The sequence below is a fragment of the Typopeltis vanoorti genome, chromosome 19 (genome assembly GCF_054136105.1).
Source record: "Typopeltis vanoorti isolate ZY-2024b chromosome 19, IOZ_Tvanoo_1.0, whole genome shotgun sequence".
In the NCBI taxonomy this organism is placed as follows: Eukaryota; Metazoa; Arthropoda; class Arachnida; order Uropygi; family Thelyphonidae; genus Typopeltis; species Typopeltis vanoorti.
The window spans coordinates 58,734,787-58,755,698 of NC_143567.1; the positions used below are offsets into that span (position 1 = coordinate 58,734,787).

Consider the following 20,912-nt stretch of genomic DNA (forward strand, 5'->3'; position numbering starts at 1 on the left):
TCAATTTTATCCATTTCAAGGGATACAGACAACACTTTTGCTTCAGACAGCTGTATAAAACATACTACTTGATAGAATGACTTGCAATTTCACATAGATGCTTATGACAGATGTACGAACTTAGAAAAAAAAATCCTCTTGCTGATAGTGCTGCTATCTATGGTCAAGGAAGAGACTTTTCAGTCCAGGAAGTCTGAAAAGTTTGCATTCCAAAGCAAGCACTAGAAAGAATCGTTCTGGGATCAAGGGTTAGGGGCTGACCTCAATTAAAATGGACTGATAACATCAAAAAATGGACAAATTCCTCCCTTTCTCAACTGACATCAAGAACAAGAGACCGAGATGATTGGAGGAGGCTAACAAAGAATATCACCTACCAGCCATGAGTGACCCAATGGTCCATTTAGGACTACGGGAGAGAAAGAAGAAAGAAATCATGTAGTGCTATTATTATGGACTGAACTTCATCTTCCCTATATGTACCCTTGAAGGTACATATAGGGAAGATGAAGTTCAGTTCCACAATAACAATGAAGAATTATTCTTGCCCTCTTCTGAAGTATGCATATATAAATCTTACCTGGCACACTAAGTAAGATAATTCCTCTATAATTCTCAAGTTCTGAATTATGCAGCATAGTTACTGTAAAACCTTCATAACTCAATATTTGAGCAGTTTAGGCTGAATGCTATCTACTCTAGCTATCTTGCCATATTTCAGGTTTGGTTTCTGAGTAGCTTTTTCTGCCTCAAGTACTGATATACATCCATAATAGCATTCCACTAGAATATTTTCTACTACTATTCAGTCACTGCTTATGTCATTCAATAATCTTTCAAAGTAATTACTCCAGACATCCAGAGTATCTTCATCATCAGTTTACATGTTCACCTTTATCACTGATTCCTGTTATATTATTATTTTTTTCCATTTCTAAGCTTTTTCAATAGCCCCACAATACTCTGCTGAATTACTGATATGTATATTCTACATTGTTATCAAACCAATGGTAAGTTTAAATAACAACCTATTGTAGGAGGGGGGCAGTGGCAGTGTGAAATGATGTGTACGAATTAACTAGTTTCAATAGGCTTCCAAAAAAGGGGAAAAAAAGTCTTCCATTACATCTGAAGCACCTTAGAAAAAATTTTACATGTTCACAGAAAACTTAATATTCAAATATTACCAAAAATTATTTTTATTGCTAATATAGCCAGCCTACTTTCATTCAGGAGTGCCCCCTTTTTTTTTGACAATGTCATTGGCTCTTTACTCAAATCTTAGGGCATTACTGATGTTATAAAACATATATATATATATGAAGAATAATATAGGATGAAAATTCAAATATACCTTTTTTTTGGATGTTGTTAGCTGTCTCCTTATCCCAGAGATATGCATTCATATTCTGTTAAGCTGTTAAAGGAAGGGGGTTTGGGAAAGTGGGGGGATTATTTGAAAAATCCCAGGTTTTTGATATGTATATTATTATTATTATTAATGGTGAGTAGAGAGCATTGGGGAGGGAAGGGTGAGAGAAGGAAGGATTGATGGAAAAAAGTCAGGGGTGGGAGTAAGTCCCATCAATCCTTCCTCTTTCCCAAAAAATAATTTCTAGTTTCAGATCCTTCTCTCCCACCCCCAAATGCTCTCTATCCACCCTTAATAATAATAATAATATTATACATATCAAAAACCTGGGATTTTTCAAATAATTCCCCCACACTTTCCCAAACCCCCTTTCCTTTAACAGCAGATGAATGCATATCTCCAGGATAAGGAGACAGCCAACAACATCTAAAAAAAGGTATGTCAGAATTTTCCTCCTATATTATTCTTGATATATTAGTTTTATAAAACATCAGTAATGCCCAAGATATGAGTAAAGAGGCAATGACATTGTCAAAAAAGGGCACTCCTAAATGAAAGTAGGCTATATTAGCCATAAAAATAATAGTTTAGAGGAGTAACATAAGAATTTTTCCAGAAATAATATCTATATTGTCAAAAATTAATTTCTCTTATCTGCTCACCAAAAGATAGTCTCCATTTGATCATCCTAGTGTTTATTCCTTGCCTCTGCATATTTTAACCAAACTGGAAGACTGCCAGTATCAATCTAGACCAGCGATTTTCAACTGGTGTACCATGACAGGTCTTCAGGTGTACTGTGAGATTTATGAAAACAAATTAATTGAAAGAAATAATGTCAAAATTTGCGCATTTATTTATTAGTGTCTGGTCTTGTGTGATTAAATCAATCAAAATTATGCCTATTTTTGCCAGATCATCAAAAAATTAAAAGAATATATTTTTAGTGTGCTGCAGAATTTTAATAATTACTCTAGGTGTGCCGTATTATGGAAAAGGTTGAAAATCACTGATCTAGATGAACATAGAAAATACAATGAACATCAGTCTAGAGGGAAAACAGAAAATATATCCAATATCTATACTACAACTGCTCTGGAATGTAAACCATGCCACTATTTCAGATCACAGGATTCAGGTGGAAAAAACTTTTCAGAATACAGATATAGATTCAAAATATATAGTTTAATACTGCCAATTTTCAGTGCTAAATGTTGCATTTTTTTTTTCATCCTGTAATACATTAGTAACATGGATGAGAGAAGGATGAAGAGAAAGGAGAGAACTGGATTTGAAAACATGCTGATTATACACTTGAGAAAATACTATTCTAAAGGATAGCAATTAAAGAAATTCACAAAGAGAAGAAAAAAAATGTTCTGTTTAGAAGTGAATTATGAAAGAGTTTTTCAACAACTGTTGCACATGTTGACAGATTTTGAAGACAATACAAGAATTATCAATGACATTTCTCATGAACAGAACTATCTAAAAGACCAAGCAGCAGAAACTAAATGTCTACATGAGAGAAAGTGTAGTGAATTAGTGACAGATGGGTCATTAATCAACTGGCTGCTCTTTTCTAATCAAGTATTTATAGAGAGAGTTCTTTGGAATACCACTCTGTAAGACCTAATGCAATGGCTGAATGGATTTGTGTAGTTAATAGTTGTTCAGAAGAAGGTAAAAATGTGTGTTCCTGACTGTAGTAAAAGAGAAAATCTAATTTCTTGGATGCTGAGGAGATAAACAGTGTAATATATCAAGAAAGATTGTAGGTTATACTGCAATTATATTAAGAAAAATCTTGTTATGTGAGGTTTGTGCATTGTCAATAGTATGACTGAAGAGGAGGAAGAAAAACGCTTTTTTTTGGAAGAAATAAAACTGGACTGAGTTTTGTTAGCACCGATAAGTTATCAGTAAATTAAGAATGTTTAGAGATTGCAACGGAATACTACAGAAGAAGATATTCTGAAGTTTTATTCATTTGTGCGATGCAAGGTTTGGCAAATAAAATAGAGTAGTGAGCACACACTGCTATCAGCAAAACTATGGCTTATATTAAAGCTGGGTATAGCTTGTATACATGCCATATCCAGCATAAATAATTTTCCTACATTGAAAATTATTTCAATGTAGGAAATAGAAGTGTAATATATGTAATGCGAATCAATAATGCTCTGCACACTACTAAGAAAAAATTGCTATACAATCTTTATCAATCTTCATTTGATTCGCCGGCCTGGTTGGCTGAGTGGTTAGTGTAGCTACTCTGCAGCCAAAATAGCTGCAGGTTCGAATCCCGCAGTGGGCATGGATGTTTGTGATTATCTGTGAAAATACTAGTGGTGGTGGTGGTGGTGGTCGGCGGTAGATGGTGTTGGTGGATTGAGTGGTGGAGATGGATAGTTTTAGAGCAGGTGCTCTCCCAGATGAGTCTTCAGACTGTTAAACTATTATACCGTTATGTACTATTAAAAATATTACTGCTATACAAGAAATATGATGGGGTGCTTAAGGGTCAAAGCTGCATAACTGAGAGGAGACCTCCACATAGCCTTTAAAGGAATGCAGAAAACTGAAACAAAAAAGACAAAAACTGGTGAGATCTTTCTGAGTAATAAATACAAAATGTTATATTCAGGCAATGACAATCAAGGAAAAGGAGCAGCAGCCATAGTATTCAACACTAAATACGAGGCTAATCTTCTTGAATGGCAGGCAATTTCAAGTAGAGTGATTTTTGCAAATGTCAGAATGGGGAACTGGACAATGAGACTTATTTGTGCCTATGGTCCCACAGATGGTTCTACTAAGGTAGAAGTGGAGGAATTTTTTGAGGCTTTAGAGAAAGCAACTGACACAATGAAAAAGGAAAAGTTGGTCCTTGAAGGGGATCTAAATAGCATAGAAGGAAATGATTGTCAAACATACAAAGCTAATAATAATGGCAAATACCTGTTGGATTTCTGCTCAGGGCATGGACTGGTTATTACTAACACAATGTACCAACATAAAAATGTGCACAAATTCACATGGAGAAAAAGGCAAGGAATGAGAAAAGTCTCATTGACCATGTTATTGTTGATAGTGATCCATTTTTGAAATTATGGATTCTACAACCGTGTTAGAATCACTTTTTTTTATTATCCCGACATTTCGATCTTCATATCAAGATCATCATCTGGAGCATAAATAAATATACAAGACAAGCTGCGTTACATTTCAAACCGTAAGCTAGAGAAACAATGATTTGATCACATGCTACTCACTGGCATGACCTCTAGTGAAAAAAAAAAAAAAAATACATCAAGCTAATTTAATTTTTGATTACATGAACTTGCTTATAGATGGTTTTCCTTCCAGTAACAGTGATGTCCTATTTCTATTATTACAATTGTTATTTTTGATTAAATAATAAAAAAAAAAATATTTATAGATTACAACATGAATAAACTTTCTTATAGATTTTTTTTTTTTTCTTCCTTAACAGTGATGTCCTATTTTTCATTATTAAAGTTTTTATTATGGATTTAGGATCCTGGATTTTCTAGAGTCCTGTTTATAGCTGTTCTTAGAGAGGAAGGATTCGTGGGACAAATATATGCCTTCCATATGTATGGGATTTTTAGACCATCATTATTGTTTAGATTGGGGTGGTTGATAATGATCTCACAAGCTTCCTTAAATTTGCGTTCATACCATGTTTTGATGTGATGTAAACAACTAGTGCTTTTCCAGCCAATTCTATGTAAGGTGTTCAGAGCATGATCAGAAAGGCCAGCTTCACCATAATTATTATATTTGATGTGTTGTTTATGTTCTTTTTGTCTGATCGGAATTGTGCATCTTGTTTCTCCTATGTATGGTATGTTACAGGTGCAGTAAATATGGCATACTCCAGGATGGGCCAGCAGAGGGAGAGGGTCTTTGGATGAGTTGAGTAGGCATTTTAATTTTGCAGGAGGTTTATAGGTGGCCTTGAGGTTGTATTTTTGTAGTACTCTCTTTATTTTGTCTGATGTCCCTTTAATGTAGGGAATGGTTATAGTTTTACTGTAGTTTGTCTTTGTTTTTTATTGAGGTCTTGCAGAGAATTTTGTTAATAGTGTTTTGGCCGTATCCATTTTTTTGAAAAGTATTACTGATCACTTTAAATTCATTTTTCAGTGCCTGTTCACTGGAGCAGATCTTCAGAGACCTGTTTTTTAGGGTATTGATGACACCTAGTTTTTGTGTTGGGTGGTGGTGGTAGGAGTTTATGTGTATATATTGGCCAGTATGTGTTGGTTTCCGGTATACAGTGAAGGAAAGATTGCCTGAGGGAAGACGTGTGACAAGTGTATCTAGAAACAGTAGTATGTTATGTTTTTCAATCTCATAAGATTGAATGATTTCAATTGAATTGAACTTTTATTTGATATTTGTCTAAATGCACTATACAATTGACTTAGCTTAAAATAAACATGTTTTTTTAGTATAAATCTCTTGCCTGATCTATTAGCCAATGCACTGTTTCCAAATAAATATCGAACCTGCGAGCCTGATCAAAGTAAGAATTGCCACGACTAGCTTTTAAGAAATTGAGTATGTTAAGAATCAGATCTTATATATGTTCAAACCTAAATTCTCATGCTGTATACATAATTTAGAGTGGTGCAGTTGTAAAACAAATAAATTTCTCTAAATTACACAGTGTGGGAGTTGGTAACCTGTTATAGTGGACAGGTTAAAACCAAAGGTCTTGCACAAACAGAGTGAACATATGTAAGATTAGAAAGGATTAATTGCAGGGCCTAAGCCAGATTATTGTTAAGTTGAGTAAAGTATTAAATGCAAGCATATATGAGAAATGATTAGAGCTTAAGGAAAATTTTTATGAATGTGACTATATGCTTTTGACTACATCAGTTATTCAATTTAGTCAAGGAATCCTGCAGACTTGTGCTGGATTTATTCAGAAGTATAACATCATCTGCATAAAGTAAAGAGCTAAGATTAAGATTGCCAATTTTGATAATAGATTTAATACCACTTTCATCCATAATGTGATTCATATAAATAATCACTAACAGCGGAGATAACATGCATCCTTGCCGCACACCTGATGTAATATCAAACCATACTTCCTGTACCTCTTTCAATTCTAACTACTGACATACAGCTGAAATAGTCATGTACTGCTTGATATAATGTACCATTTACACCATATAACTATAGTGTTTTGAAGAGCATTCCCTCTTGATCCCTTCTCATATGGCTTTTTCAGATCAACAAAACTTAAATACAAATCCTTGTCATATTCCCAAGATTTCTCTACTATTTGTCTTAAAGTGAAAATCTGATCCTTACAACTTCAATTTGGCCTGAATCCAGCTTACACTTCACCAAGCTTCACTTCCACAATTTTATTTAGTCATTTCTCGAGTATAGCATACTTACATAAATCTTTCCAGGAATGCTCAGTAGGGAAATACATCTGTAATTCTCACATTCTATTTTATTATCCTTTTTTATAGATGGTACTATGAGGTTCTATAAATGGTTCTACTCAAATCATCCGGAATTCGACCCTCTGACCAAACCTTCTGAATTATACAATGTAGCCACTGTAAAACTTCCATACCTCCACATTTGAGCATTTCTGGTTGAATTTCACCTACTCCATCTGCCTTTCCACATTTCAGGTTTCTGATTACTTTTTTTTTACTTCAAGTATGGTATGTATTCCTGAATGCAATCCTGTTGGGAGTTTTCTACCACCATGCTGATACTGCTGGTTTCATTTAGCAGTGTTGATGTTAATGCAAATTTGTCAAACCTAATGAGAAAACTGCACATAATTAGTCAGTAATTCAATTTAACAACTGCTAATCTTAAAATTATAGGATGGTTAGTAATCCAGCCATCTCACATAATACTACAAAAAAGAGCTGGATAAAATGCTTTGTGAAAGTGAAAACTACAGGTAATTAGTGATGTAAATTATGAATCTTTCATACCACTAATTGCCTGCAGTTTTCATTTTCACAAAACATTTTGTGCAACTTTTTTTTAAGCAATTATATTCTTAAAGCACTAAGATAAAAATTTTACTACTTACCGAACCAGTGCCATTGAATAAATCAAACGTACATCCTCAGCATCACAGTGATGCTGGGGATCAGTACCACACTGTTGGTCCATAATCATCGCCCTCACAATAGAACCGGTGGCTTCAATGCCTATATCAAGTGAAGGATAAGCCCTGTAATATAATCATATTAGCTTGAATGTATTACAGAATATGAAATGTGTTTTGCTATCAGTATACTTTTGTTCTTTTTTTACTATATAAATTTACAAAATTAGGTTTAAAGTTATCTACAAACAATTTTGTGGTCATTTTTTATTCAGGATTGCACAGTATATTCATGGTACAACATTAATTTATTTATACTGACTAGTTTTACAAGCTCTGCAGTCCACTTTCTAAAAGATAAAGATGATGAATACAAAAGATATTATTATTATTATTATTATCATCTTCTTGGTGGAGTCTCAAGACTCATCATGGGAGGTCAATGCAAAGTCTATCATAATAATTCTTAAACTCATCCACTGTACTTTCACCACTCCACCCTCTCAGGCAATGTATTCCATGCTCCTACCACTCTCCTTGCAAAAAACTTACTTCTTACCCTTTTACTCAATATTTCCTTTTGTAACTTCCAGGGATGTCTCATTTTCCTTGTTCCTTCCGTGCATTCTACCATATGAAAAAACTCTTCAGGGTTAATGCAATAATAACTTATCAGCAACTTGAAATCATATCTCCTCTTTGTCTTCTATTTGCCAAACTCTGCAGTCTGCATGCTCTCAGTCTATCCTCATAGTCAACATTGTACAGTCCTGATATCTTTTTTGTTATCTGTCTCTGCATCAAGCTTGCTTTATTCCCCTTCAAATCCTGATGACCAGATCTGAACACAGAAATCCAGATGTCTGATTGAAGCTTTATACAATGGGACCACCACATTTTTATCTCTCGTAGTCTATGTCCTCCTGAATATTTCAGAAATTCTCCAAAATGTTTTCACAACCCCTTTGTGCTACAAATTTGTATCTACAATCACCCCAAGATCCCTTGCTTCCTCTCTTTCTAGTAAAACTAACTCCAACAAGTATGAAGCATCTTATCTGTGGATCCCAAAGCTCAAAACCTTACATTTAATTAAATTAAACTTGCCAAGAAATTATATTTCTTGCTTAATCCTTTATATAAATGTAAACTGTACGCGAAGCATCTTCATGACTAGGCTAGTCGTATATAGTGGCTAATGACTTCCCATTAATTGCCTTAGTATCCCATAATGCAACTCTGCCATAGGTCGAGCATATGCTCGTCCTTATGCCGGTTAAAATAGGAAGATTGAGCAACGGGCTAATCACCCATCCTCATAAAAAAAAAAACATGATTACAGAAACCACGAGTGAAGCAAGAAATCCCTTGGAGCAGAGTGCTACGACCTGTGGTCTCCCAAACAGATGAATAGTTACAGGACTTTAGAGGGGAGCCAACATCTATGATGCAAGTGGGGCAAAGCCTCATGGAACCTCACTTACAGATGAAGTCGATCACTTCATCTGTAAGTGATCAACTTCAGGAAAATTAAACATAAAATTGGAACACGGAACGTTCGCACAATGTACCAAATTGGAAAAACTAGGCAGATAGTCAACGAGATGAGTAAATACGGTCTTGATATCTTCTGAATTGCTGAAACAAGGTGGACAGGTTTTGGTGAGATAAGAACAACCGACAAATATTGCATATTGTATTCAGGAGATGATGAAAGACATGAGAAAGGAGTTGTAGTGATTGTAAGTGAGAAAGCAAGGAAAAGTTTGATGGAATGGAACCCAATAATAACCGAATAATTAAAGCTAGAGTTTTTCTCCAGGTTCATGAAATTGACCATCGTACAAGTATATGCACCCGCAAATGATGCTGAAGAAATGAAGAAAGCACAATTCTATGAACAACTCCAAAAAATGATTGATAAAGTCCCTAAATACGACTTGTTAATTTTGATGGGAGAAATGAATGCTAAAGTAGGGAAAAGAAAGATGGAGGATGAACGTGCTATAGGAAATGAAGCGAGTGGTGAGCAAAATGAAAATGGAGAACTTTTTACATCCTTCTATGAAGTAAATAACCTCATTATTGGAGGTAATATCATAAGGAAATTCACAAACTAACATGGATCTCTCCCGATGGAAAAACCAAAAACCAGATCGATCACATTGTTATATGTAATATTTTCAAGAGAACGTTACAAGATGTAAGGGTTAAAAGAGAAACTGATGCAGCTTCAGACCATTTTCTGCTAACTGCAATAGTTAAATTAAAGCTAGAAAGAAATTCAAAACTAAAAAAGAATAAGAAAATTAAATATAACATTGATAAACTGAAGGAAAATAAAATAAAAGAGAAAATTACCAATGAAATGAAGAATAGATTCTCAGTTTTGGAAGAAACAAATGAAAATGATGAGGAAAATAAGATTGAAGCCAACTGGAAAGAGTTTAAAGAAGCCTTCAATAAAACTGCAGAAGATATTTTAGGAGTGACAAGTGGGAAGTCGCACAAAGAATGGATTACAGGAGGCATTAAAGCTAATTGAAGAAAGAAAGAAGATAAAAGAGAAAATAAACAACTGCAAATCAGAACGATTACGTGGAGAATATCAGAAGCAATACCAAGAAGTACATAAGATGGTAAAGCGCTCCACCAGAATTGACAAGAGAAACTACTATCAGATGTTGGCTGAGGATGCTCAGAGAGTGAATGATACTGGAAATCTTGGAGAAGTTTATAAAATTATAAAACAACTTGGAGGAACCTATCAGATGAATGAATGTGGGGATAAAGATAAAAATGGTCAACTAACACAAGAGCTAGTCCAACAAAGATGGAAAGAGTACTTTGAAGAATTATTAAATGTTAAACATGACTCTATAAATCCAAATATCGAATCCCCTTTCGAAGAGATGCCAAATCAATTCAAATTTCATGTAAGCATGGGAGATCACAGTGCAACAAGAAATCATGGAAGCAATCAAGATCCGAAAGAATAGAAAAGCAAGTGGAAATGATAACATTAGTGCTGAACTGCTCAAAGCTGACCTAAAAACATCAGCAACTATACTGTATAAACTGTTAAATATCATACGTATCTGAGAAGGTTCCGAGTACCTGGAAAGAATCACAAATAGTCAAAATTCCAAAAAAAAAAGGTGATCTTACATTACAGAATGCACCAATTGAAGAGGCCTCAGCCTATTCAGTACCATCAAAGATCTTCACTAGAATCATAATAAGCAGAATAAAAAATAGTATTGAGAAAATTCTGAGAATAGAACAACTGCTTGTTTAAACAACCTTTAGAAATGGAAGAAGCACAATGAATCAAATTTTTATTCTTAGAAACATAATTGAACAGACTGTTGAACTAAATTCAACTATTTTGTATTCAACAATGTATCTCAGTTTTATTGATTTTGCCAAACCTTTCTTCAGCACAGACAAGAGAATGTCTATGGAAAATCCTGAAAATTTATGGGATTTCCTGACAAAATAATAAATATTATAAAAGATTTGTATGATGGAAGCAAAGGACAAATTCTATGAAATGGAAACAGCTTCCAAAAGTTTTTACATCAAAACTGGTGTTAAGCAAGGCTGTGTCATTTCTGGGACACTTTTCATCATTGTCATAGATTGGATAATGTGGCATAACCTGAAAACTGGAATAAGATGGAACATTGACACCACATTAGAAGATTTGGACTATGCTGATGACATTGTACTACTAACATCTAGATTTGAAGACATGAAAATTAAGACAGCAAAGTTAGAGGAAACCACTAAACAAAAGGCTTACACATCAATGAGAAGAAAACCAAAATATTAAAAATCAACAGTAAAAAGAATGACCCAATCTTTATAAATGGAAATCAAGTAGAAGTGACAAACACTTTTAATTACCTCGGAGCAACTGTCAACATGGAAAGTGGTACCAACAAAGACATTGCAATACAAATAAATAAATCTTGCTATGCATTTAAAACTATACAGAAAATTTGGAAATCATCCAATATAAAAACAAGCTTAAAGGTGCAAATTTTTAACTCAACTGTTAAATTTGTATTACTTTATGGAAGTGAATCATGGAAATTAACCAAACAATAAGAAAATAAAATAGATGCCTTCTAAACAAAATGTCTTCGCAGAATTCTCAAAATTTACCGGCCAAATAAAATCTCAAATATTGAAATTTATAACAAAACCAAACCCATTATAACAGAGTTAAAGAAACACAGATGGACATGGATAGGCCATGTATTGAGAATGCCAACATCAAAACACACAAGAATAGCATTGACATGGACATCTGATGGTAAAAGAGAGAGAAGACCCAAAATGACATGCCGCCGGATGGTAATCCAAGAACAAAACAAACTAGGATGGTCGAGCTAGAGGAAAGCAAGAGAAGCAGCACTGGACCGAAGAGGATGGCATGCTAAACTCGTGGCCTCATGCACCTTATAGGTGTAAAGAGCAATAAGTCAAGTAAGTCATCCCATAATGCAAAGCACAAATCCAGAATATTTTATTAATAAAGTGGGACAGCTTTTGATTACTTGTATATGGGAAATATATAACTTCTGCATTACTGCAACCTTGGTATCTCTTCTGGGTCTGGCGGCCACCGATTGACTTTGCCTATTTTCATAGTCTTTGTCTTTTTATTGCAGATTTTCAAGCTAAATTTATTACATCAATTATTCAATTTAATCAAGAAATTCTACAGACTTGTACTGTATTTATTTAAGACTATGACATCATTTCCATAAAAAATAACCAAGTTTAACATGTAAAATTTTGATATCAAGTTGAATGTTTTTCCTTCATAAGGTGATGAATAACAGTGGAGATGGTGAGCATCATTGTCTTATATCTGATTTTTTTAAAACAAACCATATTCATTTAATCATTTATCTCCTTCAATTCTAAGTGCTGACTTATAGCTCAATATAACATTTCATTTACACCATATAATTATAGTGCATTAAACAACTTTTCTCTTCACACTTTGTCATATGTTTTTCTTGTAGATAAACTTATATGTTGGTTACACATGACTTTAAATTTTTCAGTATAATGACAACGTATACTAAAATATCAATTAAAAAACTTTAATCAATACCTTCCAATATTTCAGCAATGTTACATTGCCATCTTCTGGGAACATAAAACTATGATATGTGCATGCAGGTGCCTCATTATGTGCACGTCATTTGCTCATTGTCAGTGCCTGTATGCACACATCATAATTGTATGTTCCCAGAAGATGGCAATGTAACATTGCAGAAATATTGAAAGGTACTGATAAAAGTTTTTTAATTAATATTTTAGTGTATGTTGTCATTTCCTGAAAAATTTAGTCACCTTGTCATATGCCTTTTCGAGATCTACAAATACTTACAAGGGTGGTCTGAAAAGTTCTCGGCCTAATAATGAAAAAAAAAAAAACAGATTTATAATTTCAAAATAAATTTTTTTTTTCAATATTTCAGCAATGTTACATTGCCATCTTCTGAGAACATAAAACTATGATATGTACATGCAGGCACCTCATTATGTGCACCTCATTTGCTCATTGTTAGTGTCTGCATGCACATATCATAATTTTATGTTCACAGAAGATGGCAATGTAACATTGCAGAAATATTGGAAGGTACTGATAAAAGTTTTTTAATTAATATTTTAGTGTATGTTGTCATTTCCTGAAAAATTTAAAGATGACACTGTGTCATATGCCTTTTCGAGATCTACAAATACTTATAAGGGTGGTCTGAAAAGTTCTCAGCCTAACAACGAAAAAACAGATTTATAATTTCAAAATTATTTTTATTTTTCAACATAATCTCCCTTAAGACTAATACATTTATTCCAGCGATACTCGAGGGCCATTATCCCGTCCCTCCTTGTAGTGGTTCTCAGTAAGATCTGCAAAATACCCCCTCTACAGCTGCAATGACCTCTTGATTCAAATAAAAACACTGACCAGCGAGGAAGAGTTTAAGAGCTTAGGGAAGAGAGAGAAGTCAGAGGGAGCCAAATCTGGAGAATAGAGTGGATGCTCCAACAATTCATAGTGCAGATCCCTTAATTTTAAATTCATTTTTAAACAGTATTAATTCCTTGCATCATCGTATAAAGTTTACTACGGAAATAGAAGAAAACAACCAGTTATCTTTTTTAGATGTTCTCCTCATCCGGTCACCTTCAAATATTCTTACAACTACAGTATACAGCAAACCAACATTCACAGGTCGTTATATTCTAAGAATCAGCCCATCATCCATGTCAAAAAACAGGAATTATAAAATGCCTCATCAGAAGAGCCAAAACTAATTGTTCTACTTTTGATTATCTACAGAAAGAACTTTCTACTATCCAACAACAAATGAAACTCAATGGCTTTTCTAAAAAAAGTACTCAACATCTTCTCAATTCTTATAATCCTTCACAAAACAACAAAATTTCAATACGTCGAGTGCCTATTCCTTATATCTTCGGAATTTCAGAACCTATCGCAAGAATTTTAAAGAAATATGATTTAACAACTATGTATTCACCTATTACAAATTGTCTTCTCATTTTCCTTCCCTTAAAGACAAACGCTCAACTTTATCTCTTCCTGGAGTTTATCAAATTCCGTTCAACTGTGATCTATCCAATTTTGGACAGACTGGACGTTCTCTTGAAAATAGAATCCAAGAACATCAATCCTCCATTCTTCACAACAAACCTGAAAAGTCTGGATTGGCTCAACACAGTATTGAAACTGTCCACAGCATCTTTTGGTCCAGGACTCACCTCTTACATAGATCCCGTTATAGGTTTGAATGTTTGTTCAAGGATAGCATGGAGGCCTTGCGCCATCGTCTCAACCTGAATCGTAATGACTGTATATCTATATCAAAATTCTGGGAAAGTCTAATCAAGATTACTCAACTCATTAATTTTTTTTTTTCCCCCCAATCATGTCTCTACTTCAAAATATTCCGTTTTATACTTAATACTTAGTGATATAACATCACGCGCCATGTTCTATTTTTAACGATCTATTGTTAGTATTCTAGCTTGTATTTTTTTAAAACTGTTCTTGTAATACCACTGAGGATGGTCTGCTATTTCCAGACCGAAATATTTGGTTAATTAAATATCTTTCTTGTGTTTACGTGCATATATCATTCAGTCTTATGTCACAAGTATCCTTAAAACAGCAAACTCATTATAAATTCTTCATAGAAGAATTTATAATACAAATGATAATGTAACGAAAGTAAAATGATCAACAGCTAGCTAATGTCATTCTGTGCTACCTATATGCATAACCCCTCTTCCATATCTTATTTGGTGGTAAATTCTGAGTGAACCTTACTTTCAGCATTCATCTTGTATTAATGCAAAGTAATATAATAAAGTATAAATAGTATAAGAAAATAGAAAAAATGTATTCAGCCATTCAATTTATGTATGAAATTGTCAAGAGTTGAGTGAATAGTGGCTTCTTCCTTCTCTTCATAAAGCTATTAATAACAGGCTAGTCATCTATTTCTCTTTATATTTAAGACCATGAGACATTAGGATTCATCCTTCAATCACTTTCCACCTTCATAATGACATTAAAAATGTCTTTACCAGAATTATCAAGAAATGCTCATCATGAAAAAGTGCTACGTTACAGAACCAGTATGTTATTGAATCATCGTGTTCAAGAATGTTGGGTGTATACATAGCAAGGGAAACTTATAGCAACAACATTTTTAACATCTGCTGTGGCACAAAATCAACTTTGAAAACTTCTAAACATGCAGCAGGACATATTATTATTAAGAGAAACTCATTGAGGGAGGCCACATACTACATGCAATCATACTTCTTATTGTGCTATCTTCTATCGAAGGTCAGCGACCATCTTGGCGAACAAACTGCGGTCTTGTGCTAATCTGAGCAGTTGTGCACTGCTCTTTCCTGTCCACGTCTTGATGTTGTCAAACCATGATATTCTTTTTCTTCCTCTAGTTCCTTTGCCATCAATTCTTCCTACCAAAATAGTTTGTAGAAGTTGGTATTTGCTGTATGTCATGATGTGGCCAAGATATGATGTTTTTCGTTTCTTGATTATTTGTACAAGATGTTTAGCTTTGCCAATGGATTTTAAGACTTCTTCATTGGTAATTTTTTCTGTCCATGATATCTTTAGCATTCTTCTGTATAGCCACATCTCAAAGGCTTTGATTTTCTTGATGGTTGTCGCCTTCAATGTCCATGTTTCAACTCCATAGAGCAGAATAGACCACACGTAACATTTCAGCATTCGGCATCTGACTTCCATGTTTAGGTCTTTATTGCAGAATAGTGTTCTCATTTTCATGAAGGACTGCCGTGCAACTTCAATCCTTGTCTTTATATCTATTTCTGGATCCTACCGTTCATTAAGCCAACAACCAAGATATTTATATCTTGACACTTGATCAATATTTTTCCCATTGAGTGTCAGTTTCATTGATGAGGCTGGATGTTTGCTGATGATAATGTATTTTGTCTTGTTGATGTTTATATTTATTCCCATTCTTTGGCTTTCTATGTATACTCTGTCAATGAGTTTTTGGAGATCCATAATGTTATCTGCAATTAGCACGGTGTCATCTGCATATCGTAGGTTGTTAACAATCTTTCCATTTATTGTGATTCCCTCTGGACATTCTTCCAATGCTTTTTTAAAGATTACCTCTGCGTATATGTTGAACAGGAGTGGTGAGAGCACACATCCTTGTCTCACTCCTCTTTTGATGTTAATATCACTGGTGGTAATGTTGCCTAATTGAACGGTAGCTGACTGATTCCAATACAGATTTGTTATTAGTCTTATGTCTTGTTCGTCTAGCCTTGTTTGTTGAAGGACTTCTATTAAGTTAGTGTGTCTGACTTTGTCGAATGCTTTTTCAAAATCTATGAAACACATAAAGACAGATTTCTGTTTTTCTATGCATTTTTGTATCAATATTTGGGTACAGAAAAGGGCCTCTCTAGTACCAAAACCATTCCGAAAGCCGAATTGTGTTTCGCTTAGAGTTTCTTCACTCTTTCTATAAATGCGATTCTGAATTACTTTCAAAAATATTTTTAATGTTTGGCTCATTAGACTAATAAGTCGGATGTCACCACAGGAATTCACTTTGGGTTTCTTTGGGATAGTGATAAATGTAGATTTGAGCCAATCTGATGGAAATTCATCACTTTCATATATTTCATTAAATAGTTTTTCAAGAAGTTTGATGTTATCTGGTTCTATTAATTGTAAAAATTAATAGAACCAGATAACATCTGGTTCTATTAATTAATAGAACCAGATTCATAGTTCTGGTTCTATTTATAATACAAGTTATTATAAACAGAACCAGGTTCTATTTATAATACAAGTAAAACAGGAAAAGCCAGTTCACCAGATGGTGAACTGGCTTTTCCTGTTTTACTTGTTCGTATAGCATTCTCTATTTCGCATTTCATGATTGCTGGTCCTTGAATGTTATCTTTTATATTTATAGGCTTCTGTTTAGTATCATTGAAAAGTTCTGTTACATATTTTATCCAAATCTGTGCTTTATTCTCTTCTTCTAGAACTATTTTTCCATTTTCGTCTCTTAGAGACACTATTTGCTTTTTCCTCAGTTTTCCGGAAATTTCGTTGATTTTCTTATACAGATTGAAATTATCATGTTTCTTCTGAAGCAGTTCAATTTCAGTACATAAATTTTTCATCCAATTTTACTTGGCTGCTTTTATTTTTTTCTTGATGATGTTATGTGTTTCTGTATACCTGGCTAGGTCTTTGTTTTTGTACATTCTTCTTGTATCAATAAGAGAAAGAATCTCATCTGTCATCCATTCCTGTTGTTTTATATTATTCACATAACCTACTTCTTCAATACTTGTTGTTACGATGGCATTCTTTAAGCTATTCCAAAGAGATTCCACACTTTTATTTTCTTCTATGTTAATCTGTTGTAATCGCAGGTTAAGCTGTGTCTTGGCATTTTTATTTATGTTCGGGTCTTTCAGTGTTTCTACATCAATTTTCTTTTTCTTCTTTTGTGATTTTTTAGCTGATTTTAATCTAAGACGTACTTCTGCAACTATGGGATTGTGGTCTGATGAGATATCTCCTCCAGATTAAGTCTTTGCACTCTTTATACTACTGTGGAATCTTTAATTTATCGGTATATAATCAATTTGATTTCGGACAATGTTATGTTGGTTATCTTGAGGCGATTTCCAAGTGTACAGTCTTCTGGGTGGAAGTTTAAACCAGGTATTTGCTACTGTTAGATCTTCTTCCTGACAGAACTGGACTAGGCGATCTCCTCTGTCATTTCTGCTGCCTAAGCCATGTCCGCCAACAATTTCTCCATCTCCCCATCTTCCTACTTTTGCATTGAAGTCACCCATCACTATGTTTATATCATGTTTCTTTGTTAGGTTTTTAATCTCTTTTAGGTGTTCATAAAACTCTTCAACATCTTCTTCACTTTTGTCAGCTGTGGGTGCATAAGCTTGGATGATATTTATGTTAACGGGGTTTCCCTTAAGTTGTAACAGCATTATCCTTTCAGAAAATGGAATCCAATTTAGTACTGATTTATTGATTTCTTCATCTACTATTACAGCTACACCATGTCGATGTTTGTTCTCATCATTCCCAGAGTAATACATTGTTGTATTATCTTGTTGACACTTTCCAGATCCTGGCCATCTTGTCTCGCAAATTCCCAAAATCCGGATGCCCAGCCTCTTCATTTCTCTTGTGGCATTTCTTAATTTGCCAGCTTCATACAGAGTTCTGACATTCCAAGTTGCAATTTTAAAAGTGGACACCATTTTGAGCCCAGAGATTCTTTGCACCCCTGTCCCATTTAAGGGACGCCGGGAACTTGGGGCCAATTGTAAGGGTTTGCTCGCCATGGTGGTTGTTCTGGAGATAAGGTAGAGCAGTAGTTTCTCCGTTTGCTTTCTGCTCTGCAGTATTACAGACGTACACAATATAATCATATTGCCACCTGCAAATCTCTGATCACAAGCTTTTCCGTCATCATTTGGCTTCAACCTTGTGTCAGTACTGACAATGCTGCTTCCGAATGTCAGGGGCAGTGATCCCAGCAGGTACTTATTTAATGGCGGCACTACTCGCCATGTCACCGAGTTGTCATTGGGCTTTGTGAGGTTTTAAGTGAGACAGAGTTGCCACTTCTGCTCCCCCACGCCCTGATAGCTCAGTCGCTGTTGGTCCACGGCTGCTTATTCTCCAGATTGCTCTGCTTATATCGCAGCTAGCCTCCATATCTGAAGGCTATTCCCCAATCTGCCACCTGGGGACGCACCCGGTAGTAGTCAGCTCTGCCCCGGGTGCAATCATACATATTCTTGAATTCATTCACACTGCTTGCAATCATACTTCTTCTTATTGTGCTATCTTCTATCGAATGTCAGCGACCATCTTGGCGAACAAACTGCGGTCTTGTGCTAATCTGAGCAGTTGTGCACTGCTCTTTTGCAATCATACGTATTCTTGAATTCATTCACACTGCTTGCACTCACAACATTCAAGAGCAATCCATTCCAATAGCACACCACCCTATGAGAGAAAACTCTAGCCCTCACCCTCTTCTTAGAGGCATTCATTCTTAGTTTCCAATGATGCCCTCTTGTCCTTTCCCCACCTTCCATAAATTGAAATCTTGTAAGACCCTTTTCAGAGTAAGTCTCGATCATATCACCCCTCTTTCTCCTGTCTGCAGTCTACAAATTCTCAATCTGTCTTCATAATCAATATTCCACAATCCTGATATCATTTTAACACTCTCTCCAACATATCAGAATCACAACGGACACCAGGAGACCAGACCTGCACACAATAATCCAAGTGAGGTCTTATCAATGCCTTGTAAAGAGGCAAAATGACATCCTTATCTTTACATGTAAACTTTCATTTCAGTATTGCAATTATCTTTTGAGTTGTATATGCAATCTTTGCTACATGGCAACTGAACTTCAACTTCCTATCTACTAACACTCCAAGATCCCTAGCCTTATCAGTTTCTTCTAGTGTAATTCCACCAATATAATACAACATTGGACATCTAATCACACTAAATTGAATGACTTTACATTTACTGACATTGAACTGACATCAATTTTCTCATGCCCACAATTCCAGCCTATTCAAATCATTCTGCAAGTATTACATATCAGGAGCATTCCTGATTACCCTACCTATCTTTGCATCATCAGCAAATAGCTGTATGTCACTTGTCAAATCCTTCTCAATATCATTAATGTATAGATTGAATAACAGTGGACCAAGCACTGATCCTTGTGGTACACCACTGGTTATTTTTTTATTTTATTTTATTAATCTTTTTACTGTTTATGGGCAGTACTACCCTTACATCACGTCCAGACTTGATATAGGCATAAGCCTTTACAAGTGTTTCACCCTATGCCTGTTCGAGTTATCATAGTAGTCATTCTCTGGTGGCAACGCCATGCCACCAGTGTGCCCTGTAGGGCCCTCAAGGAAAGAACTTTTATATCCTATTGCATAAGCCCAAGCTGTTTTAAGTCCTTATAACTATCTGCACTCCATATGCCATGCAAAGAGATTGTGGCGCTGGTAAACCTCAGAGTTGCCCCATGCTCCTCCCGTATCTTACTAACTAGATCTGGGTTATTTTTATAATAATTTACTTTATTATTATGGCTATAGGCTAGTGGGCACCCTGTTCCCATCAGCTGGGCATCAACTACTCAAACGTCACCACTTCTTTTAATCATTAAGTCTGGCTTACATAAATCTATGGAGGTCTTCTATAATGTGGTTCCACCACAGTCTCCCAACCTGTGTTCTTAAAGCGGTTGTTCAGAACAGAGACCACGGCATCATGCATCCTGACGCGGACCCCATGGGTGCGGAAGCAACACTGGGCTATATGAGACAATGTCTCACTCTAGTGGCAGCCAGCCCTACAGTTGGAGTCGTCAACACCCCATTGAACTGTGTGGGCTCGAGTAGGCAGGGCATTGATCCTCGTCCTGATAAGGTCAATATACTCGAACCCAGGGAGGAGTCTGGTGCCATCCCTTACCCAATCATGCTGGGGAGGCACCAGATATGACTCTTTTAAAGGAGCACCATCTACAGAACAGTGCAACAGAGATGCCCATCTCTTGTGTTCTGTGGGTGCTGACTCGATTAAAGTACCTTGATAATGGGACCAGCCTTTAGCCCGCCTAAAGTCTTCTTGTATTAATGGGCTATAGAAAGACTCTCTGCAGATGGGGGAAGAAGATAGTTCTAACTGCACGATTCTTGATAGCCGCAGGCGTGGGATCAGCCATGGAACCCCAAGCCCACCATCCTTC

General features: G+C 35.3%; 1 protein-coding gene across 1 annotated transcript in view; it reads right to left on the reverse strand.

Annotated features, from left to right (window-relative positions):
- The window catches only part of LOC150096148 (ribosomal biogenesis protein LAS1L-like), a 266,535-nt gene that overhangs the window by 214,125 nt on the left and 31,498 nt on the right, over window positions 1-20,912 (reverse strand). The window contains exon 3 of the mRNA XM_090409522.1: window positions 7,479-7,622. Within this exon, the coding sequence (XP_090265648.1) occupies window positions 7,479-7,622 (144 nt within the window). The remainder of the gene's footprint in view (window positions 1-7,478; window positions 7,623-20,912) is intronic.